General features: G+C 41.9%; 1 protein-coding gene across 1 annotated transcript; it reads right to left on the reverse strand.

Moving 5' to 3' along the window:
* Positions 1-1135: 1135 nt before the first annotated feature.
* Positions 1136-26785, reverse strand: EHHADH (enoyl-CoA hydratase and 3-hydroxyacyl CoA dehydrogenase). Its single transcript, XM_041002996.1, has 7 exons — positions 26642-26785; positions 17832-17935; positions 13345-13517; positions 10600-10711; positions 7639-7743; positions 5253-5594; positions 1136-4018 (listed from the first exon to the last, which is right to left on the reverse strand). Exons 1-7 carry the CDS (start codon positions 26713-26715, stop codon positions 2757-2759), a joined length of 2172 nt encoding a protein of 723 aa, XP_040858930.1. The 5' UTR covers positions 26716-26785; the 3' UTR covers positions 1136-2756.
* Positions 26786-27634: the final 849 nt, after the last annotated feature.

Genomic DNA, 27634 nt, shown 5'->3' on the forward strand with positions numbered 1-27634 from the left:
CTCCCTTTCTGGTTTCTTGTGCTCACCTGCAGGGACTATGTCCTGACAGGAATTGCCAAGCTCCTCCCTCAGAACCTCTCCCAATGCCAGATCTCATGCCCACCAGTGGGTCTATGGGACGTGCCTACTTAGTTCACCTCCTGCCCTAGCTAGAACAGTAGCCTTTCCAGACTGGCCTTCACCCATTCTGGTTCTTACTATTGGACGCTACAGCCCAGCCAATCCTAGTCCATACCTAGACACAGCTCACATACGGCTCAGCAGGGACAGAGATCTACCTAACCCAGCCCATCCTACACCCATCCTGGTTCTCACGAGCTCCAATGGGTGCTGGAGTCTAGCACAGACTTGCACACCCCAGACCCAGTCCACACCCATGCCAAGGGAGACTGCAGCCATGTTCAGACAAGATCACAGCCCCTACTCTGGCCCCTGTGCTCACCAGAGGGACCCACAACCCAGCCATGGTGTCCCCTTAGCTCCACAAGAAGGCCTGATCCCAGCCACAGATCTCATGCATGTCAGTTGGTTGCTCTGACACAGCTTGGCATAGCCCCTCTCCTGTCATGGCCTCTGCCTTCGCATGCTGCAGCCTGGCTTGACCCAGCCAGCCCCAACCCTTGCTGGTGGGTGCTGCAACCTGGGCCTGCTCAGTCTGCTGTCATCCTTGGCTCATGCAAACCAGTAGGTGTGATAGCCCAGCATGACCTGCATTGCAGCCTGGTGTCTGTATTCACAAGTAGGCTATGGTTTGCTCAGCTGTGCCTGGTCCATCCTCTTCCCAAACCAACTCACACACATGCTTACAAATGGAGCTACACTGCCCAGCCTGTCCAACACCCAGTCCTGGACCATGTGCTCATCAGCGGGAGCTATGACCCACTAGTGTAGTTTCCCAAGTTCCCCTGCTCAGGCCACTCCCAGACCCAGATCTCACACATGCCAGCAGGTACTTGGCCCCTACCTGACATGGCCTGCCCCATCTGTCCAGGCCTTTGTATGAGGTGGTGTGGCCTGACCTTCCCTACACCCTGTTTTAGGTTGTGCATGTGGCTACTGCTGCCTCCACCCGCCCTACTAGTAAGCATCATAAAAGTCTTTCAAAATTAACCACAGTTCAAGCCAAATTATTGCTTTTTCTTTATTTGCTTGCAAGATACTACATGGGATATAATTTTGCATGAAATCACAGGGGAAACATTATGAGAATAAATCACTTATACTACTCTTTAGAATGTTAGTCTAATTTTATAATGCACATACCATTCACTTGACCCATTTCAAATATACAAGTCAATTGGTTTAGTATAATCATAGTTATGATTCATTTCTACAATAATGTTAGAACATTTAAATCAACCCAAAAAGAAATTGTAGTTCTACTAATAGTCACTCTCCAGTCCCCATTCTTCTGCACTTCTAAGCCTTGGGCAAACAACATTCCATATACACGTGAGTACAATCCTTGGTCTTTTCTCTCTTCTTTCACAGAGCAAAGTGTTTTCAAGACTCATGTTATAGCATGGGCCAGTACTTCATCAGTTTTCAGGGCTGAATAATAAAGCTCATTGTATGGATGTGTCACCCATTGGTTATCCATTTCTCTTTTAAGGTCATTTGGACTGTTTTCAATTTTTAGTTGTTATAAATCACTCTGTCCCTTTTCTGTAACGTTTTCATGCTGCTCAGCCCCTTAGTTTGACCACACAAAACAAGAAGGTATAAAACTTTCGCAGTCCTTTTAGACTTTAAGAAATAACCATTTTCATATGTGACATCACTAAGGTTTATCCTGACAGAGAAATTGGCATGTGACTATGACAAGAATTATGAAATCCTAGAAAATGAAATGATCTTGAAGACTCCTTCAAACACTAAGTTAACAACTTATCACCTCCTATTGCTCCCTTTGAAGAAAAGTAAAGACCATATTGTGCATGTCCACTCTCTGTGGAAATGATCAACAGACATGACTGAATCCCCTGCAGACAGCAAGTGCAACTGTGGGACTGGGCCTTAGACAGGTGTCATGTGTTGAATTTGACTTACCAAGCTCAGTTGCCGTTCCTCAATCTGCTCTGAAGCGCTGGGTTCCTTCACCATGCCCACCTGTGCTTTACCTAACCCCTCCAAGGCACAGCAGTGTCTCTCCGGTTACCACCTCTGCTGATGTCCTTGGGCAGCTTTCCATGCCCTGTCACAGAGACCTTCATTCTGACTCTAGCCTGCCAAACTCTGCACTTCACCACAGAGCACATTCACTAAATGGCAGCATAGTAGCTTCCCTAGTGCTCTCATGAACTGCCCCCAAGTCTCCCCACCTCAACCACACACCCCAGAATCTAGTCTGCCAAGTGCCAAGTGAGGACTGAGAGCTGCTGAGAAGTTCTCCATCAATGTTTACTAGATGTATGATCTGTAGCATTTCCCATCACTACTAAGTGTGTGAGGCTGAAAGGGGCAAATGAGTGATGACTTAGCTGCAGTCATCATTTATTAATTGATGATATAGTTCTCCAATGATTAGAACATTTGGGGACCTCAACTTGTTCTGGAAGCTCTCCTATCAGGTATTATGGGTGTTTGGTTGCCACCAGTTTAACCCTTCAATGGTCTGATAGAGACAAAATACAGAGAATGATTCTTAAAATTAGGTAATAAACTATTTCTTTTGTTCTATAATTTTGGCTATAATTTGATTGGAACTCAGCTGGAATTAGCTAAAACCAACTATGAGGAGTAAGCTGGGCCCTGGATTACAGTTTACTGCTTGGGGGCCCTGCCAAATCCTGCCACTGTTTCAGAGGAGGGTTTCCCTGAGCAGCCAGCTTTTTAAGATAGTCACTGGGCTCCAGCTGAGGAATATCAGGATTCTGTCTGCAATATTTCTCCAGCTTCTCTAGAACCGTGGGCAAGCCAACGGTGGAGGCATAGAACATGGGCCCACCTCTGTGTCTGGGCCAGTTGAACCCATGCAGATAGATAGCATCAATGTGCTCAGGGCTGGCAGCTAGCCCTTCCTCCAGAACGCGGAAGCCTTCATTGATAAGTGCGTATAAGCTGCGCTCTAGGATCTCTTCCCGGCTGATGACACGAGGCTCAATGCCATAGGTTTCTCTGTACTCTGACAGGAATTGGGAAAGCCAAGGGTCAGGTTTAGGAATCCTACCCATTGGCCCATCATACTGATACCAACCCTTGCCTACCTTCTGGCCAAATCGTCCTGATTCACAGAGCATATCCGCAATCGGGCAGTATCTCTTGTCATTCCGCTTTCGGACAGGAGTTTCCGGAGGCAATGCAGGCCCAGTAAGGCCTTGCCCTTTCCGAATTCTCCAACCCACATCCAACCCAGAAAGGTCAGATACCCTGAAAGGTCCCATTCTAAAACCAAACTCTTCCAGTACCTGGTCTATCTCCTCTGGCTTACTGCCATCTTCCAACAGGAAGTGTGACTGGTCATAATATGGTCTCAGCATTCGGTTCCCAACAAAACCATGACAGTTACCTACAACCACTCCAACCTTTTTAATCCTTTTAGCTAAGCCCATGACAGTAGCAATGGTAGTGGGGGAGGAGTATTTGTTAGGAATCACCTCCAATAATCTCATAATGTGAGCTGGTGCAAAGAAGTGGGTGCCAATGACCATATGGGGTCGGTTTGTGGAAGAAGCAATCTCATCAACATCCAGGACGGAAGTGTTGGTGCACAAGAACGCTTCTGGCTTGCACACAGTGGACAATTCAGCAAAAACCTTTTTCTTCAAGTCCATGTCCTCAAACACTGCTTCAATGACTAAATCGACATCACTGAGTTTGTTCAGGGATGAAGTTAACCTGGGTTTTATTGCAGACCAAGAACGGCCCTTTTGCTTCATCATGGATTTTTCCTTTTCCAAGACAGAGGTTATCACCTTGCTTGCAGCTTCAAGTTGTTTTGCGTCTGATTCTACTCCAATCACAGGAATCTTGGCCCTTGCAAAACAAATGACAATGCCTCGGCCCATTGTTCCCAAACCTGTAGATAAAGAAGGAGAAAAAGAATGCTTCAATGGTTTTGGGAACTAGGAAATTCTCACTAGATGGAAAGCTTCTATTGCAGCATGGCATTTCAAGTCAGTTGGTAAGAGAGAAGCTGAAGGAATGTCTGTTATGGATGAATAGGCACAGTTGTTTGGTCCAGTGGCTAAGCTGCCTTTGGAACACCTGTAGCCCACCATGAAGTGCCTGAATTTGGGTTCTGGCTCTGTTTCCAATTTCAGTTTCTATGAATTCCAGACCTTGGAGGCAGCAGTAATGATTCAAGTGATTGGGTCCCTCGTATTCATGTGGTTGACTCGGATTGTGTCCCATCTCCCAGCATCGGCCTGGACTAGCCTCAGCCATTGTGGACATTTGGGGAGTGCAACAGTAGATGGGAATTAACTTTCTGTTTTTCTGCCTTTCAATTAATTTTAAAATAGTGAAGAACAGCAAGAATAGAGGCTTTGGATGAGATAGCCAGCACATCAGTTAAGATGGCTGTTGGGATTGTAATGTCTATCTACAAGCTCCATTTCTAATTCCAACTTCCTTCTGATACACACTAGAAAACCCGAGGTGAAGGTTCAAGTACAGGGTCCTTGGTCTCATGCTGAAGGGTCAGATTAAGTTTCAGGCTCTTGGCTTTGGCTTGGCGCAGCCCCAGCTGTAACAGATACATGAGGAGTCAAGTTTTCTATCTGTCCATCCATCCATCTGTCTGTCTGTGTCTCCATATCTGTCTCTGCCTCTCTGCCTTTCAAATAAGAGTAGGGCAGTTGATCAAATCATAGATGTAAGAGACACGAGAAAGGGGGCAGGTATGCTACAGTAGGTTAAGTTGTTCTGTAACAACTGGTGTGCCAGTTTGGGTCTCAACTGCTCTGTTGCTTTCCAGCTTCCTGCTAATGCACCTGGGAGCAGACAATTCCCCAAGTACTTGAGTGATGGCAGCCCAGTTATGGCATTATAACCAGTTAAGGAATGAGCAAAAGGGCTCAGAATCTGAAATCTGAAAGACCTAGAAGTAGACCCTGATACCACATGTGTTTAGATCCCAAAGGCAAAGACAGTGTCTCCAGGTCTCATGTTCAGCATGAAGACAAGTACACAGGCTGGGTGAGAAATAGCTTAGCTAACAGAAGCAATGTTAAAGTTTAGCACAGAACCTGGTAGCCAGTGATACTAGGCTGCAGATTTGGGGAATGCCACGAACCACCCAATGTTCTTACCCACAACACCAACAGAAGAGATGGGCTGTGCCGATGTTGTCTTCCAGGATGCTCCAGAGGGAGTCGACCACTTACTTGCATTCCTTTCAGCAAAGAAAGCATACTGCAGGGCTCGAGCCTGACCTGATCCCCGGAGGTACATAAATAACTTGTCCTCCTCCTTGACGCCCATTTCATAGGGATACTTCACAGCAGCCTGCACGGCACGGACACACATCTCTGGGGCAAGGCACCCGGGCTGCTGCTTCCGCATCTTCATCAAGGCTTCAGTGAAAATGTCATCCATGTTGGGCAAGCTCTGAACTGGCTTCTTGTAGAGTCGGCGTGACTCTAGAGGTTGATCTGAAAGGCATAAAAAGGGACTAGAACTTTGAAAATATTACTTAAACAAAGGGAATATGATTTTATGGTAATAATAATCACAATAACCCATTTAAAATGACTATATTCAGTTACATATTATTCATCAAGACTTCATTTATTTCTTTGAGAGGGCAAGGAGAGAGAGAAAAAAAAAAAAAACAGACAGTAGGAACCAAGCTCCCATCTGCTGGCTCACTCCTCAAATGCCTCCAATGGCTGGGGCTGGGCCAGACAAAGGTGGTGCCTGGGATCCCAGTGCAGGTCTCTCACATGAGCAACAAGGATCCACCTACTTGCACAATTATCTGTTGCTTCCCTGGTGAGGGACAGAGATCCAAGTATGTGAACTATTACAATTGCCTCAAAGGATCTGGATTAGTAGGAAGCTAAAGGCAGAAACCAGTCAGGGAATGTATACCCAGGTACTCTAATATGGGATGTAGGTGTCCCTGCCGGTAGACCACAAGTCTGCCCATTGTTTATAATTTATAGCAGTTATGCCTAACTCTCCATAGCCCAGAACTGCTAACAATTGAATTAGCAAGATTTAAAGCAGATTATACTTTAACATTTGAATGTTACCAGGTGTACAAGCTGTAATGTTGCTGAAACCAACTCACTTTACAAATTTTATAAGTAAAAATATTTTAAATTTGTTTTAAAATTAATTCTAAATGTTTTAAATATTCAAACCAGACCATTATATAAACATATAAGACCATGATCCTCATCTATTTGTTGAAATAACTTAACTCCAACCAGAATCAAGGAAGAATAGGTGAGGAAAGAAACTTGCTGCTGAAATTGAGGTCTTTCAAACTAAAACCCCAGATGGGGTTTGATAGACAATGATGGACATCGTTCTTTCTCGATTCCTAACCAATGACACATTCAAGGATTTCTACATGCAAAACAGCCTTTGCTGTGGGGCAACCAAGTGTCCTGAAACAAAGCAACAAGGCCTCTCAGGAAAACCTGGAGGAGACATTCTCAAAGCAGAGACTACAGGACACTCTCTTCCACATGGGTAAGGACATGCTGCTCTCCCTTGAAAGACACAGTCCTAGCTTCTACTGTGGCACTGACTTGGTAACCAGCTAGGGCCACAAAAGAGATGCCTTTAGGAGACTAGGCTCTGCCAGGGTTGGCAAAAAAAAAAAAAAAAAACTGACTTTTCAAAAGAATTCTTCACATGCTGCCAAGCCATTATCTGCCAGCAAGCACAGCTGAGCATGCCCTGTTCTGGCTGTGGTCCAACACTCCTTCTTTTCAGGTTTTCTGGCAAATTTTTACCCTCTCCATTTTGCTCATTGAAAGCTGTCAACCCCACAGATCAAAAAGGAAAAGTTTGAAAAGAAGGAAAGAATGAAACAAACCAAATTTCTAGGAGTACCATGAAAAGAACTCTTGACGGAAAATGATGAGTCCATTAAGTAAGAGTCATGACCAAGGATGGAGCTCAGCTGCTAACATGAGCTCTAGAGGCAAACAGCTCCACCACATGGTGAAGTGTTGTGTGCTTCTTCGTGGTTTTAATTCTAATTCATAATTGGAAATGATTTGTATGAACAGAAATCCCCAAAGTACAGCAGAGTAGACAATGAAAAACATCTTTCTAACTGTACCAGCTGGATGACCAGCTCCCACTCCAGAGGCCATATGGCCCTATGCTCATTACTCCTTATAAAAAGGTTTGCAGAACAGATAATGATTTCATGTATTTATAAATATATATTCCATCAGATTATCTCATTTTGCTACTGCAGTGGAAACTACTATGTGGGAATATGGTGGTTAACCGAAAGAAATCTCCAATAGAAATCAAGAATGTTTTCTCCCTTAGCAATGCAATATGTTCCAGGATTCAAATACCACTGATGTATATGGTTCACTTATTTTTTAAAGCTGTCTTATCTTCCATCACATGAATATCCCAGAAAAATATTTAAGGAGTTCCTTACTAAAATTGATTTTTAGTTTGTTTCCAAAACATTTTTATTCTATTTTGATTGTGACTTCTTACCTAAAACTTTCTGGATGAATTTAATTGCTTCTTCAATTGGGTCTGAAATCACAACTTCATCAAGAATCCCCAGCCTGTCTGCTTCCCTTGCCGTAATGTATCTTCCTACAACAAAACAAGACAAAAATCAAATGTGAAATTAAAGGAAAAGTATTCTCTATTGCAAACAATATTATGTTTCCTGGAGACAAATAACTCTTATTAAATAAATAAGGACAGCAAGGACTAAGTAAGCAATTAAGGACTGTTGTAATAGAAAGAATTGGCAGATGTAATCAGAGAACTGGGATTCAAGCTCCACTCCCATTTTTTTCATTTTTGGTGTGACCACAAAAAGCAGTCACAGACCCAAAATCTCCCTACTGGTAAACAGAAACAATCATGTTATCCTCACCACTTAGGTGAGGGCATGTTGGGGGAAATCTGAGAGAAAATCGGCTTCTTGAACAAAATGAAATGAAGTGAAGTGGGCCTGGCCTTTTCCCACCACTGCTTCAGGAAATATCACTGCTGAACATAATGAAGAGCAGTGCACAGCCTACGGGGTGGAGTGGGTGTTTTGATTTCCACATAAGGGCCACAGTAGATTAGAAAAAAACCTAATGTTAGAGCCATATTCCTGTTACTTCGATTCACCTGTGTGATTTTAGGGAAACTTCAGAATTATATCCAGAAAAAATTCCTTGTAGGGCCTACATGCTGTACAAGGTTCTTCCCATAGTCTTCAAAATCCCATGTGATGTGACTAATCCGTTACTATTTTTTCCCTTATTTCACTCCAGCTACATTAATCTCATTCTTCCTATAACTTTGTAAGTATGTCCCCACATTCAGGGATCTTGTTGTTTTCTCTGTATCTCATGTTTCTACCCAGATATTGTTATGACAGGGTTCCTGACCTGCTCCTCCATTCAGATGTCTTTTTTGTAGACAACAAATATTTCTATCATCTTCAATCCCCTAAAATCTTATTTATCTCGGGCCCGGCACGGTGGCGCAAGTGGTTAAAGGTCCTCGCCTTGCACGCCCGGGATCCCATATGGGCGCCGGTTCTAATCCCGGCAGCCCCGCTTCCCTTCCAGCTCCCTGCCTGTGGCCTGGGAAAGCAGTCGAGGATGGCCCAAAGCTTTGGGAACCTGCACCCGCGTGGGAGACCCAGAAGAGGCTCCTGGCTTCAGATTGGCATAGTATCGGCCCGTTGCGCTCACTGGGGAGTGAATCATCGGACGGAAGATCTTCCTCTCTGTCTCTCCTCTCTGTATATCCGCCTTTCCAATGAAAAAATAATAAAAATAAATCTTAAAAAAAAAATCTTATTTATCTCCTTTCTGCTTGGTTTTTCCCTTAGCACATATGTCCACCTAACCTCTGGTCTACATTAATTATATGATATGTCAGCACAGGTGTATATATAGTTGTGGTGCACAGGATAAAGTGACCTCTAGTGAGTCTGATCTCTTGGCAACAAAGCTTCCTCCCATGTTGAATAGGGAAGACTTGGATACCAACAGAAAATGGCACCTTATTGCAAAGCTAGATCACGACAGATATTTCTCTCTTAACTGTCTCATTGTAGTGGAGGCCAGCTGCCAGGCTGTGAAGTCATGCAAGCAGCTTCTGCAGAAGTCCATGCAGAGATGAAGCAAAGCCCCCTCTCTGCAGTCTGTACCAAACAGCCATTTGGTGGGACCATCTCAGAAGCAGATCCACTAGTGCCAGTCAAGCCTCAGATGACTGATACCTCCTGACAAACCCTTGGCTAGAATCCCACTAACCACCCCCCAAATCCTGACTTACAGGAACTTGCAAAGAATCAGAAAAAAAAAAACAAACCCACTACCAATTAAATCAAGATCCTCAGTGAATGGGGAGTAGAGAGTAATTTTTAAACTGACCAAAATCAACAATAATGCTTATAGATGTTTACTCAGTAAACTCTCCTTGATGTCAGGAATTTTTGTCAGTTCCGATCACTGCTAGAGGCCAGTTTGTCAGAGAAAATTAGAAGTTGCTACATGAATAATTAAAAATCACTTGAAAAACAATCACTTAAAAAATTATTTGAACAATGCATTTTGTCTATAGGTAGTAGAGTGAGCTCTTTCATTAAAAAAAATGTCAGCTCACTTTATTGACTATTCTTTCCAAGACAGTCTACGGCCAAAATTCCCATTTATTCTTGTCCAATTCCTCTCTTTTACCAAGTAAACAAATATAAGAATAGAAGTTAACATATTTATTATTATCATAATTACTTATTCTAAGCAAATATGATGTGTATGAGGCCATTAAGCTTCATCATATCATGAGATAGTAACTATTATTATTATTATCCACATTTATGAGGAAACCAAGGCACAAAAAAGCCAACTGAGTGATCCAAGTTCTTATAATTAGTTACTCTTCTTTGGAGTAACTTGTTTTATAGGTTCTTCCTTCAGTTTTAATTGAATTGAGCATCTCTTTATGTAGCTTACAAACAACAATATGGGAATAAATTCAGAGTCCAAAGCTGTATTTTTCATAATCCCTGCTAAAAAAAAGTACACTAACAGATAATATCCTAACACTTGAAATCAAAACATTAGCTCATTTCCACAATAAAACTTGAAACCTTGCCTTGAAGGGTTATCATGGTCATAATGCTTATTTGTGTTATAATTTTTTAACGTATAGGAATGAACACTCATGTCTATGAATAGTGACTGGATCTACAATAAAACCCAAAATTTAATTCGCATTTTGCACACACTCATTTAGAAGGCTCTCACATTTGATCTTCATGGTAACAGTCAAGAGGTTCTTGGGAAATGTGTCTCTCTCCATTTTAGAGATGAGAAAATTAAGCGTCTATTCCCTGTAAGATTATAAGAGTAGTTAGTGGGCAAGCCAGGATGTTTGTTAATTCTGGTCTAGGTCCTCACATTGATTCAGACACTCATTGGCAAGGTTTGTACTGACCTGAGGTAATTAAGTCAAGGGCGGCAGGCACTCCAATGAGTCTAGGGAGAAGCTGGGTTCCTCTTGCACCAGGAAGAAGTCCTAGTTTGACTTCTGGAAAGCCAAATTCAGCCTATCAAAGATGGAAGGCATAAAGGCCATTACAATGGGATCATATGCTCAGAGTTAAGGCTAGAATTCCCATGAATTTCTACAGCATGAACAATAATGTTTCAGTGAATTCAGCAAAATTTCACACAACAGATTAGTACACACCCTCTCCAACTGGCACACATTTTTTCATTCAGTGAACAGCATAAACAGAGCTGTGCTGTCCTTAGTCTTTATAATAAAGCACATCTCTAACTCCAGACACAACTTTACTCAGAATGTAATCAACTTCAGAGAGCAAAATAATAGTCCCCCTAATGAAGCCTTGCAAAATCCAGGAACCACAACAAAGTGGAAGAAACCAAAATCATAGAATGGCAGAGAATTTTTTTAAATTACATATTAGACATAGGATGGTTTATATCTAGAATACTGAAGGAACGTTAACAAGCCAATAATAGATAGACAAATAAGCAATTAAAAGAGGACAAAGGATCAAGATGGACATTTCACCAAAGCAGAACTACATGATCAACAAGCACATGAAATGATGGTCAATATTACTAATCATCAGGAAAATGTGAATAAAAAACCGCAATGAGGAATCACTAAAGATGGCTGCAGAGAAAGACAGGGATCTAGGCTGGGGCCTCACGGGTGGAGCAATTGCATCCCATATGGGCACCAGGTTGAGGGTTTTAGTTCTGCGTGTTCCACTTCCCATCCAGCTCCCTGCTTATGGCCTGGAAAAGCAGCAGAAGATGGCCCAAGTCCTTGGGCCTTGCACCCACATGGGAGACTCAGAGGAAGATACAGGTCCAAGACTTCAGACTAGCCCATCTCTAACCCATTGTGGCCATTTGGAGAGTGAGCCAATGAATGGAAAATCTCTTTCTTTCTCTTTCTCTCTCTCTCTTCCCCATACTACCTTCCTCCTTTCCTCCTTCCTGCCTCCCTCCTCTTCTGTAACTCTTTCAAATAAATAAAGGAAATCTAAAAAAAAAAAAAAAAAAAAAAAGAGGTGTGGTAGCCTAGTGGCTAAAGTCCTTGCCTTGCACATGCTGGGATCCTATATGGGCGCCAGTTCTTATCCAGGCTGCTCCACTTCCCATCCAGCTCCCTGCTTGTGAACTGGGAAAGTAGTCAAGGATAGCCCAAAGCCTTGGGACCCTGCACCCATGTGGGAGACCCAGAAGAAGCTCCTGGCTTCTGGCTTCAGGCTTCAGATCGCCTCAGCTCTGGCTATTGCAGTGACTTGGGGAGTGAATCAGAGAATAGAAGATCTTTCTCTCTGTGTCTCCTCCTCTCTATATATCTACCTTTCCAATAAGAATAAATAAATAAATCTTAGGAAAAAAGAAATTGTTTAGTGTATAAGAGTGATAATTTACAAGAAAAAAAAAATGAAAGACAATCACAAGCAATGGAGCGGACTTAGAGACTATAAAACCTTCATACATTGCTATAGAAATGCAAAACAATGCAAATACTTTGCAAAACAATTTGATAGTTCCTTAAGGGTTAATCACAGAGTCACCTGAGACCCATCAGATCCACTATTGGACATACATCCAGGAAAAATGAAAATATGTGTACTTATTCTTGCATGCAAATTTTTACAGGATCATTGTTCATAAAAGAAAAAAGTAGAAAGAAACAATGAAGGATAGACAAAAATGTGTGGCTTTCCATACAATAGGATATTCATCTATAGAAAGAATAAAGAACTGATTAATGATATAATACAGGTGAACCTTGAAAACTTAAATGCCAACCCCCCCCACAAAAAAAACAATCAAGAAAGAAAATATAGTGTGTAATTCCACTCACAGGAAATATTCAGGATAGGCAAATCAATGGATACAGACAGATTAGGGGTTGGTTAGGATTGGGAAAGAAGAAGATAGAGTTTAATTGCCTTAGGATGCAAAATTTCAGTTTATGGTGATGAAATGTTCTAAAATTGACTGTGACAATGGTTGTACAAATCTGCAAAAACATTTCACTTGCAAAAATGCCATTTTACATAATGTTATATATTAGTATCACAGGCCTCATTAGACATGACTAATAACCTTTATTAAATCTTTTTTTTCAGGAATAAACATATCTGAAAGTTTTATGTTGTTGTACAATAGAAATTCATCTTCTCAGAACTGAAGATTATAAGGAACGCAAAACTGAAGTCACTGAGATAGCAAATGGGAACTTCAATAAGGCGCATATGTAAAGGTGAAAGTCAAATATTTAATAGTGCATGACTTGATGACATCTGATGTGGGCCATAATACTAGAGCAAATTCTGGTGGGGCTCTCTAGTGACCCAGGAGCTCCCCTTTAGTTGGTGGATCATGGGATCAAGAGACGGCCCTGGAGCTAAAGTTAAGGGAAGTAAAAGGACAGCAGTAGAGCCAAGAGTAGCAATTACTTATCCATCAATAGAAGTATTTCAATATGATAGCAATCAGTATCACTGTACTCATAGCCAATGAACACCAGTGCTAAACATATCCAAGAGTTGTTACATGGTAAGTCAACAATTTAAAATGATCACCTCTGAGGTTAATGACTTCACTTAGAACTTACCCTAAGAAATAACAACAAAAAGAAGCAAAACATCACACTCCATCTCTTATATAGAAACTTAGCCGTTACCTGTATTTGGGCAACTCTATAGTGACAGCCCAGGGCCAGCTCCAGGCCACCTCCCAAGGCCATGCCTTCTATGGCTGCCACCACTGGCTTCTCATTTCTCAGTAATTCCTCTACTGCATCCACCAGCCCAAAGCCAGAGGTCTTAGGAGCCTGGAAGTTGTGGATATCAGCACCTGAGGACACAAGACAAGGAGAAATAAGGCTCAGGAAGACTTGGGCTTTGTCATATGATAAGGCACCTGATCGCTCTGAGGTCTCAGATCTCTTTGGGCCCAGGAAATGCTTCATCCTTTGGCTGGAACCCAAGAAAGGAACAGGTTAGCTTGGGAAATGAAGCCAAGACAAAACAGAACCATCAAATATTTCTAAGTATTCTAAGGTTTCCCCAAATCTGTTATTTCATATGATAGTTAGCAAACCCATCTTTACAAAAATTAAAAAGCTCATATTCTCTTTCAAAGACCATCATTCTGAGATTGAGTCAGCTCCTTTCATTTTTCCAGGATGTTACTCATCAGCTCTATTCAGATATTTAGCCCCATATATTCCTCAAGAGCATGAGGCATTGCAACACAAAATATCAGAAAAAAAATCATATACTATATGTGGGTTATAATATAAATCAGTCATCTTAGAATTATGTGCTTGGGATATACCTTTTATGGTCAATGGGTAATAATATTTTATGTATTTTTGGTTTAAAAATAATAAGTATTATGAAAATTTTTAATGCACACAATTATAAAGAACATAAAGATCACCATAAATATTACACACAGATTGAATTAGTCAATACTTTTGTGAATTTTCAGTTTTCTCCCATGCATATATGTAAATAGTTCTATAGCCTTTGTAGGTTATTTAAGCCTTTTGTATTAATACCTATCTTAAGTGACAAATGTAAGAATTACAGTTTCATATATATATATGTAACATTGAGAACATGTGTAGAATCTTTTTGATATTTCCTTATATATCTTAAACATGATGATTTTTCCCTATAATCTCTCCAGCTCAGCTTTCACAGAGTGAGGACTGTGCTATTTACTGAGGATTAGAAAGTAACATGGTGAAAATACAGTTTTTAGTAGCAATAAATACACAAGTACTTCAACAAGTTTGTGAGAAATTGAATTAAAATATAAGCTTATCAAAAAATATAAGCTTATATTGTTACAAAAAATGAAATCTACACACATGAAGAGTGTTCATAATGTTCATAGAAAATTCATATTATGAAAAAAATTATACACAATTTTCAAAATTTTTACAATAAAATCATCTTTTCATTCCATGAATTTTGAATTCTCATACAGTACTGACACAAGGTGAGAAAATTATATGGCAATTATTATAATTAAAATTTTCTTTTTTATATCAGAATTCCAGTAGCTATCCTTTTTATGATAACAATAACACATTTTAAATTCCTCCGGCTATGATTAATAGGACTTCAAATTCATGTGACTTTCACTAAATGGTATAGCATATTCATTCTGGAAAAGAGGACCATGTGCTTCCAATTCCAACGGCTTAGATGTGATTTGATTATGTTCCTTGGGACTAGTATTTTAACATTATGTATATAGGGGTTGGTGCCCTGGTATAGTAGACCTATCTTCTGCCTGCTGTGCTGGCATCCATATGGACACCAGTTTGTGTCCCAGTGGCTCCACTTCCCATCCACCTCCCTGCCCGTGGCCTGGGAAAACAGCAAAAGATGACTCAAGTCCTTGGGATCATGCACCCACAGGAAGATCTGGAAGCAGCTTCTGGCTCCTGCCTTTGGACTGGCTCAGCTCTGGCTGTTGCAGCCACTTGGGGAGTGAGCCAGCAGATGGAAGACCTCTCTATCTCTGTCCCTCATTCTTTCTCTTTAAAAGTCTGCCTTGCAAATGGGCAAGGGAAATGGGCAAACATTTCACAAAGGAACAAGTCCAAATGGCAAACAAACATATGAAAAAATGTTCCAACTCCCTAGCAATAAGGGAAATCCAAATTAAAACATCGATGAGGTACCACCTAACACCAGTAAGATTGGCCCACATAAACAAGAACACCAACGACGCTTGCTGGCGAGGATGCGGGGAAAAGGGAACCCTACTCCACTGCTGGTGGAGCTGCAAATTGGTACAGCCTTTATGGAAATCAGTCTGGAGAACACTCAAACAACTCGGAATCTGCATGCCATATGACCCAGCAATAGCACTCCTAGGAATATATCCAAAACACCTGTTTTACGACAAACCAACATGCATCCCTATGTTCATTGCAGCACAATCAGTAATTGCAAAAACATGGAAGCAACCGAAATGCCCATCAGCAGAAGATTGGATAAGAAAGCTTTGGTTCATCTACTCCATGGAATACTACTCAGCTATTAAAAAAAACAAATTGCAGTTCTTTGTGGCTAAATGGGCACAACTGGAAACTATAATGCTAAGGGAAATGAGTGAATCCCAAAAGATTAGATACCACATGTTTGCCTTGATTTAACCTGTAATTTTTTGTTTGGTTGTTTGTTATTTTTTGAACCTGTCATTGATACTGTCTCAACCCAGATGTTTCGAAGAATGGAACTCGCATTATTCTTAACATATTGTTTACCCATTACTATGTCAATTAATTCCATAATGTTGTATATTGATACTGAGGCCTTGTTGGGGCTTTTAACTGACCGGATCTTTACTCTGTTAGACCTATCTTCAGACCATAGAAGGTCTCCCCAAGAGGCCACTGAACTTATCTGGACAATAAGACGCTGAACTTTATGCTAGGCATGTGTTTTCAAGCAATGAATCTCAACTGAACTTGAACTATGGTTATGCAACAAGGTGGAGGAATCCACCATGGGGGGAGGGATATGGGGAGGGGTGGGGGGAATCCCCAGCGCCTATAAAACTGTACTACATAATACTGTGTAAGCAACAATAAAAAAAAAAAAAAAAAAAAAAAATAAAAAAATAAAAAAATAAAAAATAAAAAAAGTCTGCCTTGCAAAAAAAAAAAAAAAGATTCTTTTTTTAAAAAAGGATACATCTCTCAAAGTTTGTGTATTGAAATCTAATCTTCACGTAAGGTATTAACGAGGCAAGGTAGGGACTATGCAGTTTAGAGCTGGGTCTCTGAAAAGTGATTAGGATTAGACAAGGTCATTAGGCTGAAGCCTCTATGACTAAACACTGATGCCTTTATGAGAAGAGAAAGGCTAGAGATCTCTTCTAAGCAGATGGCATGCCCCATCTCAAGTGCTGCCAGGTCATTGGACCTCCAGAACCATGAGACAAACTCTTTTCTTTATAGTTACCCAGCTTTAGCTATTTCATTACAATCAAATAAAACAGACTAGTACAATGTCATAAATTCCACCAAACAGGTGATCATTTCAGAGATTTTGTGACATTTTATCCAACGTTTGCATCTTTACATAATATCCCAATAAATTGGTAGCTGAGAGAGCAGAGTATGAAAAGGCAAATGAATCCTACTTAAAGAGTCTGTAAGTTATCAGGCCAGCACAGTAGCTCAACAGGCTAATCCTCACCATGTGAAGGCAGGATCCCATATGGGTACTGGTTTGTGTCCTGGCTGCTCTACTTCCAATGCAGCTCTCTGCCTATGGCTGAGAAAGCAGTAGAGGATGGTCCAGTCTTTGGTATCCTGCACCTATGTCAGAGATCTGGAAGAGGCTTTTGGCTTCCAGCTTCAGATCAGGTCAGCTCTGGCCATTGCGGCCACTTAAGGAGAGAACCAGCAGATGGAAATTTTCTCTCTCTACCTCTCCTTCTCTCTGTAAAATCTACCTTTCAAATAAAATCAAATCTTTAAAAAACAAAATCAATATTCTTTAAGTTACTTATCTCTGTCTGGGTCAGTTCATTTGTTCATTTATGCACACTGCAAATTTCTCTTACAATTCTTCCTTTATTCTATTTGCTGGCATCCTGTGGTGAAAATTAACATCTCCCCCTCTCAATTCCATACCACTAAATGTCTTTTATTTGCAGAACTATTTTAAAAATTTTTGTAAGTTAAAAAAAATGAGATATGTTGAACATCTTCTGTGTGATGATCCTACAATACAGGCTTCCAAATCTCCTATCTTGCATAATCTCACAAAAACCCCTGAAGACACAACTTACTATTCCTGCTTTTATAGATAGATTGAAGTCCAGGAGATCAGAGTGGCCCAAGCTCACATGGGATAGAAACTTACGCAGAGTAAGTATATGAGTATGTATATGCCAGCAAGTGACACAGCTATCAGGCCTGTGATTGTATGTCCTCCGAAAGCACACCCCAGTTCAATGAGACTAAGGCCAAAGTCTTCTTTGGGCCTCTTTTGAAAATTTCTGTCTTTTCCCTCAATGTTTCTCATTCTCACTCAAGCCTCCTACATCCATTGCCCACACTGAGACAGCCCTGCAGAATCCATCTTAATTTGGTACTGGACTCCAGAAAGTGGGAGGTAATCAGACACTAATTACCTGCACAGAACTTGCCATCTGCTCCACATAACACAATGGCTCTCACCGTATCATCTGCTCTGGCCTTTTCTAGGCCTTCTTTTATACCATTGAGTACAGATACACTGCAAGAGAACAAAGTCACACGAAACAGAATTAAATTTCTACAATCTCAAGAAGGGTTTCCCATTCCCAATTATACAGGCACATAATAAAAAACATATACATGTACTATAAAAGCTTTCATTAATTTGGTCAACAAATGTATCTACTGTGAATTAAACTTGCTGCAGAAATTCACTAAAAAGCACTATTTTCCTGTACTTTGTTTTGACTGTATTTAGAAACGATGGTAATCAATTTGAAAATGTTATTAAAGCTTCTTTGCACAGTGACGTGCACACAGCTGCATCATATTAGGTGCACTAAGTTGAGTGCTATAACACAAACACAAAGGAAATCATGTGGAAGTTTAGAACATGATGAAATAGCTTTTAATCTCATATTGGCAAAACACAGCAAAACAAAATAGAAAAACAAATTGCTAGGGCTGCCAGTTACCTCTCATAGGCTTTTGCGGCCTCATCCTACAATGTATTGAAAGTATGAAAATACATTGTCTTTGGCTGGAGCCATGCTTGCCCAGAGACTATATTTTCCAGCTTGAGTTGCTATAAAATTTGTCCCAAGGTACTAACTCAACACAATGGAATGCAAGCATTTTTGGCATATATAACTTTGTCCAAAAGTTAATGACTGGATATGCTTTTTCTTTCCTTCCTTCTCCAGGGAAGAAGGGAAATGTGATGATTATTGGCAGCACCATCTTGTACCAAGAGGAAGACGCTCCATAGCGAGAATGACAGAACAAAAGACAGAGTCAGCCATACCATTCCAGGACACTTACATGAGAGAAATGGATACTTTCTAGGTCAATTCACTTTGATGTCACAAACAGTCTTATTTAATCCTAACTTGAGACAAAAGCAAGGTGAGGGAAAGACAAGGCTAACTTACAGGGGAGTCATCCACAGGTAGAGAGCTGATGCCAAAACTGAAGGAAAAGAAAAAGAGAGCTGATGGCAGTTCCTCTGAATACATCTTCAAGTAACAACTAGAAGCTCTACAGAGTGAGTCAACACCAAGAGAGCCCATGTCCCACAGATCAAAGAAAACAGTCTACCTAGAAGCAGAAGTTTTTAAAGCCTTTAATTTTTTCCCCCAATTTTTCCTTCTTTATTTGATAGGCAGAGAAACAGAGACGTCTGAGAAACAGGTTCGTTTCATAAATGTCCACAAAGGCTGAGATGAAATTGAGCTCCAGGAATCAGTCCTTGTCCCAAGCATCAGAGGGCAGGAACCACCAACCTGAGCCATCACTGCTGCTTCTCAAGGATCACATCAGCAGGAGGACAGAAGCAGGAATTGGAGCCAGAATCCAATCTCAGGCACATCAGTGTGGCACATAGGTGTCTTAACTGACATCTTAACTTCTAACCCCTCTTTCCCAGTAGAAGCAAAAAATGAATGAGAGAGGAGGAATGGAGAGGAGTCAAACCTTGGAAAAGCAGTGAGGTACTACCTAATGGAAACAATATAACTGGTTCCAAATTAGTGTTGCCTTGGAATTCTGAGTATCTGGGATAAAATCTCTGCTCTTTAGTACCAAAGGTTTAAAAACTCTTTAAAAACATACACATACGCTTTTCATTTAAGGGGATGTACAGTAACTGTAATAGAGACTATCATAACCATAGTATGTTATTTAACTTCATGGCATTGTAAGTTACTATTTTTCTTCCTGTTGTTGATTTTATATTTTGGCTTTTCATTTAAGGGGATGTATAGTAACTGTGTAATGGACACTATCATATCCGGATGTGAGGATATAATGTAGCAGGCATCTCTACTTCCAGATATAAGGTAGACTCCCTATGAAACTGTTTACTATATCTTGACAATAAGATGCTGGACTCTTTGCCATTGTCCATGCCTGCAATGATGGACTTATGACTGCTTATGAAGAACTATACTATAGTAATAATATAGGGAAACTCAGTGGGGACGGGAAGGAAATCTGGGGAGGGGTAAAGGAAATCCCATGGCCTGTGGAATTGTATCATAAAATAATACTAATAATAAAAAGTACAAAAATAAAATTAAATTTAATCTCAGTGTAAAAACACACACACATACATACACAAACAGCAACAAACTTTTATAAAGGCTCTATGATTAAGACAAATAATCATTAAAGCCTCAGGTAATGAAGATACTGGCTCTTTTACCTAGTTAACTTTTCACCTAGTTACCTTTTATCTAGTTACTTTTCACTTCTTAACCTCAAGCAAATCCAAATAAAACATCTTGCCTTCAGCTGTTTAATTAGGAACCAGGTCTGATAGTGAAAACAGACTCTAATCATTGCATAATATTCAAAAGTTCAAAGGCTTACAGTCACGTGTCACTTAGTGGTGAGGATATGTTCTGAGTGCTGCTTAATGCCCCTGTTGTGGTGTGAGCCCCGTAGCTTGTGCTTCCAGAAACCTAGGTGAAATGGTGATATGGCCTACTACACACCTAGGCTGACAAAGACTCTAACTCCTAAGACTAAAAGCAGCAAAGCATATGCCTACACTGAACACTGTAGGCCATGGTAACACAATGGTAAGGATTTGTGGAACAACATAGATTGGGAAGAAGACAATGAATAGGTAATGCGAATTTTTCAGCTCCATTACAAATTTTTGTGGCCTCTGTTGTATATATTGTTTATAGTTGACTGAAATTTAATTGTGCAGATCAATAACCATATCTCCTTCTGGAGAAATAAAAAAGATGGTTACAAGATTAGGCAAAATTAATACAATCTGTGCCAATGAAAAGATACAAGCTTCCACCATTCCACCTGTCCATTTTCATATTTTTCCATTATTCTTAACTTTTAAAAATCAAAAACAGAATTTAAAAGTAAAATGGCTGTCATACATACAGCTTTACTAGTTTCGAGCTGATCAGAGCATCCGAAACCTCTTCATAACGGAAAGGCCAAACGGGTTAGGAAGGAAATTCTTTTTGGCCCTTAATTTTATTAGAAAGAAGAATGGAATCTAGAGGGAAAATAACATGTCTGAGGGTTAACAAAAATGTACAGTTTCTTTGCCAGTAGGAAATCTTTCCCGTTTCTGGTCAATTTTTGTTTTTTAACAAAAAAATCAAGGATCATCAAAAATCAGTTACTGACTTGTGACCAGCGTTGTTTTTCTTTTTGTTTTTCAAAGACACAGAAGAGATAAGAAATGGGAACAAAATCAACTGTATGACACGTTAGCATAGGTTTTGTTTCATGAAATGTTTTCACCCGTGTGTTTGTATATTTGTATGGATGAGTCTCTGTAAGACTAGTGGAATCTAGTAACTGTGTGTGTGTGTGTGTGTGTGTGTGTGTGTGTGTGTCTGTGTGTGTGTCTGTGAATGTCCCATGTATCAGACCATTCAGTAGGTCACAGACATTTTACTCTGTGTGTGGCCCTTCCATAACATTCTCACTATAACAGAATATGTTGCCCACCTTCTGAAAGCCCACACCTTTCACTAGGTGAGGCGTGACTGCATGTGTGGGGGCAAAAGCCAATACCCAAGTAAGAACATTTCAGTGATCTAAAAAAAATATAAGTTCCCACAAAGAATTAGAAATAGCAAGAGAAAAAGGAAAAGAGAAAGGGAAGAAAGCTTTAAAACAAAATTTTAAAATGGGAAACTTAAAATGGATGAAAAAGGATATAGGTAAAATATATCTGTTCTTTAATACAGAGGATAAAAAGAATACAGACATCAACAAATTTTTATATTGACACATACATATATTCTTACATGTATATAATACACATTTGTGCAATGTATATAAATATAATATACATACATATATTCTTAATACATATATTCGTATTTTAAACCTATATACTCCCATGACCTATAATAAACATACATAGGGATGATGAGTTTAAATCATCAGCAAATAAAGGAGACTATTGTCCATGTATATAGTAATTTCCTTTCACCTAATTATTATTGACCTTTAAACCGCAACCAAATAAACAAACTTTCTTTCATTAATTATTTTTACCTCTTAACACATCAGAGGCCAAATAAAACTTGCTACCTTTGACTGTTAACCTAGTAAGCAAATCTGACAATGAATCATTAAACAACTTCGGGAGGTCCAAAAAGCATCATTCTTTTCTGGGTAAATCATGGTTACAAAATAAGCAAAACTGGCTCAACCATTGCTACTGGGAAGAAAGACACTTTCCTACTTGAACCAACCTTTCTTATTTTATTGCTTAAGTTCTTATTAATTTTCAAAAGTCAAAAACAGGAAAGAAGGAAAAATGACCATAGCTACCATAGACACAGTTTTAGTAGATTGAGTCTGAGGGGACCCACAATCTCCTGGCAGGTAAAGGACATGGAGCTTAAGCAATGACTTTCTCCTTTTAACACTGTCTGAGATGGAAAGCTGGAGGCTGGAGAGAACGCATCTTCTTAGCCCTAACCAAGCAGACAGCTTCATTCACCTTGCAGGTCTTTCTTTCTGACAGATACACACTCAAGTTGTCAAATCTGTGGCTTACAATTGGCTTTTTTTTATTTAAAAAAAAAAAGGGAAAGTGGAACATAACAAAATATAGAAGAATGGATTACTTGCTATGCAAACATACATGGAATACAGGGCTTTTGTTCTTTTAAGGCCTTAAAACCACTGTTTGGGGAAACAGGGCTACTCATCAGGCTCCTCCCACCCTCACAAAGATAGCTGGCACAGCTGGCCAAACCAGCAATTCAGGATTTAAAGTGTTCGGACAAGAAAACATTCAGTGTCTCTTAGGGAGTTGGTAAGACTGTAAAAAAACTGGAAATAGGAACGGGAAAGCAAGGAAAGGATGAAACAAGGAAAAGTATGACACACACTCACTCACACAAAGAGCAGGGAAACTGGGCCCAGCACGGTAGCTTAGCAGTTAAAGTCTTTGCCTTGCACACGCCAGAATCCTATATGGGTGCTGGTTTGTGACCCAGTGACCCCGCCTCCCATCCAGCTCCCTGCCTGTGGCCCTAAGGGGAGTCGAGGACAGCCCAAGGCCTTGGGACTCGGCACCCTCATGGGAGACCTGGAGGAGGCTCCTGGCTCCTGGCTCCAGCTCAGCTTGACTCTGGCCTTTGCAGCTACTTTGGAGGTGAGTTGGAGGACAGAGGATCTTCCTCTCTGTCTCTCCTCCTCTCTGTATGTCTAACTTTCCAATTAAAAAAATCTTTTAAAATCAAGAGCAGAGAAATTGTCAAACTAGATGTACACACTGTCACCTGTAAAACATCTCAGGGAAGAACAGATAGGCAAGGAAGGGAAGATTTTGTTCTTGAGTGGAGAAAAGCTCACTGAGCTGAAGGGAGCCTCAGCAGCAGAGCCTGCTGTCTGGGGCGTGCACTGGCTCCCTGCCCAAATGGAACAAGGATGGCCAGCATCTCTGAAAGTTGGGCATGCAATCTCCCACTCGCTGAAAGCCCCTCAAAGCTTAATGAAGGAATTAGTGACAACTCTGCAGGGGTAGGAGACAGCAGATGGAAGAACAACAGGCATCGCCAGGCAAGGGGGCTGCACCCCACAACTTCTTCCCCTAAAGTCTTGCTGGGCAGAGGCTGTGCCAGCATGCTGCCATCAGGCATTTCAAATTGGTACTCAGGTAAGAAATGTGTCATCACATTTCTGATGTCTTCTCCTGTCAGAACCAAAGAGCAGATCTTTTGTTTTTTCTGGGAAGAGTAAGTGGACATATCATCCTGTGTGATTTTATTTCTGCAATCAATTGTACTAATAAATGTTATCATTTATGTTAAAATAAAAACCTGGGGATGGGGATAGGAAATCTCAAAGCCTATGGAACTATATCATAAAAATAAAAATCATAATATTAAAGGTAATGATAAAAATGAAATCTGATGACAGAATTAAAGATTTACTACTTAAGGCTAGCAGGTCTTGTGCTTTTAGTCTGTTTTTGGCCCAGTAGCACATATTTTTTGACCAAAAATTTTTCTGTGTAGTGTTTTAAAATATTTTATGTAAATAATTCTATTAATCATATTTCCTCTGGATGGGTGGTTCTTTCCAAGGCTTATGGACAGCTATTCTTTTTACAGAGACACATAGGAATGAAACTGAATTATCTTCACACATTTCATAGAGGCAGCACTGATCTCACTTTATTTTTTTTTAAAGATTTATTTTTATTATTTTTTAATTGGAAAGGCGGATATACAGAGAGGAGAGGCAGAGAGGAAGATCTTCCGTCCGATGATTCACTCCCCAAGTGAGCGCAACGGCCGATGCTATGCCAATCCGAAGCCAGGAGCCTCTTCCAGGTCTCCCACGCGGGTGCAGGGTCCCAAAGCCTTGGGCCATCCTCGACTGCTTTCCCGGGCCACAGGCAGGGAGCTGGAAGGGAAGTGGGGCTGCCAGGATAGAACCGGCGTCCATATGGGATCCCGGGCGTGCAAGGTGAGGACCTTAACCACTTGCGCCACGGTGCCGGGCCCTGATCTCACTTTAAAAACTAATGCTGGGGTCCAGTGCCGTGGCCTAGCGGCTAAAGTCCTTGCCTTGAACACGCCAGGATCCCATATGGGCGCTGGTTCTAATCTTGGCAGCTCCACTTCCCATCCAGCTCCCTCTTGTGGCCTGGGAAAGCAGTCCAGGACAGCCCAAAGTCTTGGGACCCTGCGCCCATGTGGGAGACCTGGAGAAGTTCCTGGCTCCTAGCTTCAGATCGGCACAGCACCAGCCGCTGCGCTCACTTGGAGAGTGAATTATCAGACAGAAGATCTTCCTCTCTGTCTTTCCTCCTCTCTGTATATCTGACTTTGTAATAAAAATAAATAAATTTAAAAAAAAATAAAATAAAAGTAATGCTGTAGGGCCAGGCGCTGTGGTCTAGCGATTTGACTTGAACACACTGGGATCCCATATGGGTGCTGGTTCTAATCCCGGCAGCTCTGCTTCCCATCCAACTCCCTGCTTGTAACCTGGGAAAGCAGTGGAGGATGGCGCAAAGCCTTGGGACCCTGCACCCATGTGGGAGACCCGGAAGAGTTCCTGGCTCCTGGCTTTGGATTGGTGCAACACCAGCCGTTGCAGTCACTTGAGGAGTGAATCATTGGATGGAAGATATTTCTGTCTCTCCTCCTCTCTGTATATATCTGACTTTGCAATAAAAATAAATAAATCTTTAAAAAAAAAAAAAAGAAAAGAAAGAAAAGCTGTAGGGGTGCTTGCACCATGACATATCCGGCTATTCTACCACCTGCAGTGCTGGCATCCCATATTGGGTGCCAGTCCCACCTACACCTCTTGGGATCTACTGTCCTTCTTCTGGCCTGGGAAAGCAGCAGAGCCTCAGTCCAATTGCTTTGGCCTCTGAAACAACATGGGAGACCTGGAGGAAGCTCCTGACTCCTAGCTTCAGATTGGCTCAGCTCCAGTTCTTGTGCCATTTGGGGGAGTAAGCCAGCAGAAGGAAGACTTGTCTGTGTGTGTCTCTGTATAAAATCTGCCTTTCAAATAAAAACAAATACAGCTTTAATAATGACACAAAAGTATGCTGTAGAGACTGGGTGCTTAGCCTAACAGTTAAGACACCCATGTATCTTAATACAGAGTACCTGGGTTTGAGTTTCTGCTCCTAACTCCCATTTCTTTGGGTATCTGGAGTAGCTATTCAGGTCTCTCTCTTTTATTCCCTCCCTCCCTCCCTCCCTCCTTCTGAAACAAATACATTTTTAAAGTGGTACTCTAAATCCATTACAAATAAGCTATCCCACAATGGAATAAAGGCAGATAGGGCCCGGTACTGTAACTTAGTGACTAAATCCTTGCCTTACATGTGCCAGAATCCCATATGGGTGCTGGTTCCTCTCATGGCTACCCTACTTCCCTTCCAGTTCCCCCTGCTTGGGAACTGGATGTTCCCAAGTGGCCTGGGAAAGCAGTCGAGGATGGCCCAAAGCCTTGGGACCCTGCACCCGTGTGAGAGACCTCTCACGTGAGAGACCTGGAAGAGGCTCCTGGCTCCCAGCTTCAGATCGATTCAGCTCCAGCCAGTGGGCCATTTGAGGAGTGAATCATCAGGTGGAAGATCTTCCTCTCTGTCTCTCCTGCTTTGTATATCTGCCTTTCCAATAAAAATAAGCAATCTTGAAGAAAAGCAGATAACCTACACATTTTTTAAAAGAAAATGTTATTTAATAGGTTTACTCTAACATGATCTTCCAGCCCAAAACAAAACAAAAAATCCTGTACTTCTGAACTATCTCCTTTTTTCATCGCATTAACACGAGGAACTTACTTTCATTTTTTTCAAAAAGGTTAAATCACTGTATAGTTGCTTCTTAAGGCTTGTAGCCAGGATAGATTTTGTGTTGGGGACACAGGCTGGTTCAAGGTTCATCCTTGTAATTAACTCGGAACCTGTGGAATATAAAGTCCACCTGAGAAGCCACAACTGCAAGTTAGCTGGAGGGTTCAGCACGCAGCGGCCGTGAGCAGAACCAGCTTTCACTCAATAGCTGGGTTTCTATGTGCCTAAACCTTAACTTTCCACATGCTACCCGAGAGGAAAGTTTGCAGAGATTAACCCAGCTAACCTGGGGCAGAACGGGGTATGGGGCGGGTGGGGGAGAGAAGACCAGGCAAATAACAGCCAGCTGTGTCTGCCAGGGCCGGCCCGAGTTACAGCCGACAGGGGACAAAGTCCGGGCCACAAACTGCAAAGTCTTACCTGATCGCGTTGACAGGAGGGTTGCGAAGGCGAATCATCGCCAGGGAATTGGGCAGCCGCAAATACTCAGCCATCTTCGCTTGGTCCCCCAGAGCTCCGATGCGAACCGCGGCAGGCCGGGGCTGCTTGTATAGGCCGCGGGGGCCGCCCACGAGGAGGGGCGGCGCGCTGGGCCAATGCGCTCCAGGCCGCACCCGCCGCCTCCGGGGCCGCTCCTCCGACGCCCGTCCCCTCGCCCGGCTGCCCGCCTTCTGCCGCAAACCCAGCGGGCGAGGACGCCAGGCACCAGTGCCTGAGGCGGAATCCTGGGCACATTGTAACCCTGTGTCCCACCGGATGAAGTCACCGAATCGGCACACGATTCAGGCACAGATTTCCTGGTGCCGTGACAAGCCTGGCGCGACACAAGGGATGCATAAATCGGACCTTTTTTTTAAAAAAAGTATCTCAGGAGGTTTATTCCAGCGGGGAAGGAACCGGGTGGAGGTAGTGGAGACCAGCGGGGAGGAAAAAGGGGTAAATCGGACATTTCACCTCAGCACGGTGGGTGTCAACTAAATATTGACATCATCAGACGTGCTTGTCGCACAAATCACTGAGGCCCGTGACATTCGTTAGCTCATCTGCCCCATCCTGCTCTCTGTGGTTTCCGAATGCATCATCCTTTCGTTCTGCACCCGGGCCCCTAGGACGTGCCCCTTCCTCCAATTCCAGGCTACAATAAGCCTTTTCCTCATTGGGTTCGGCCTCTTTCGATCCCTTCAATCCAAGAGCCAAGACTACAATGTGGAACCGCCGAGTCCTGGTCCACTTTCTCAACTCTGCCCGCCCGGCGCGGGTGGCGGCACCGCCTGGCTCTCCTCAGCGCGCCCGTGAAGCGCCCCCACCCCCGCGCAGGAAGCGGGACCAGCGGCATCTGGGGAGCCAGGACCCAGCCGCCAGCACACGCGGGAGTCGGGCAGCTCGGGCACGGCCGCCGCAGGAGTGCAGGAG

Source organism: Ochotona curzoniae, unplaced genomic scaffold (genome assembly GCF_017591425.1).
Source record: "Ochotona curzoniae isolate NIBS_2020 unplaced genomic scaffold, NIBS_Ocur_1.0 scaffold_2587, whole genome shotgun sequence".
In the NCBI taxonomy this organism is placed as follows: Eukaryota; Metazoa; Chordata; class Mammalia; order Lagomorpha; family Ochotonidae; genus Ochotona; species Ochotona curzoniae.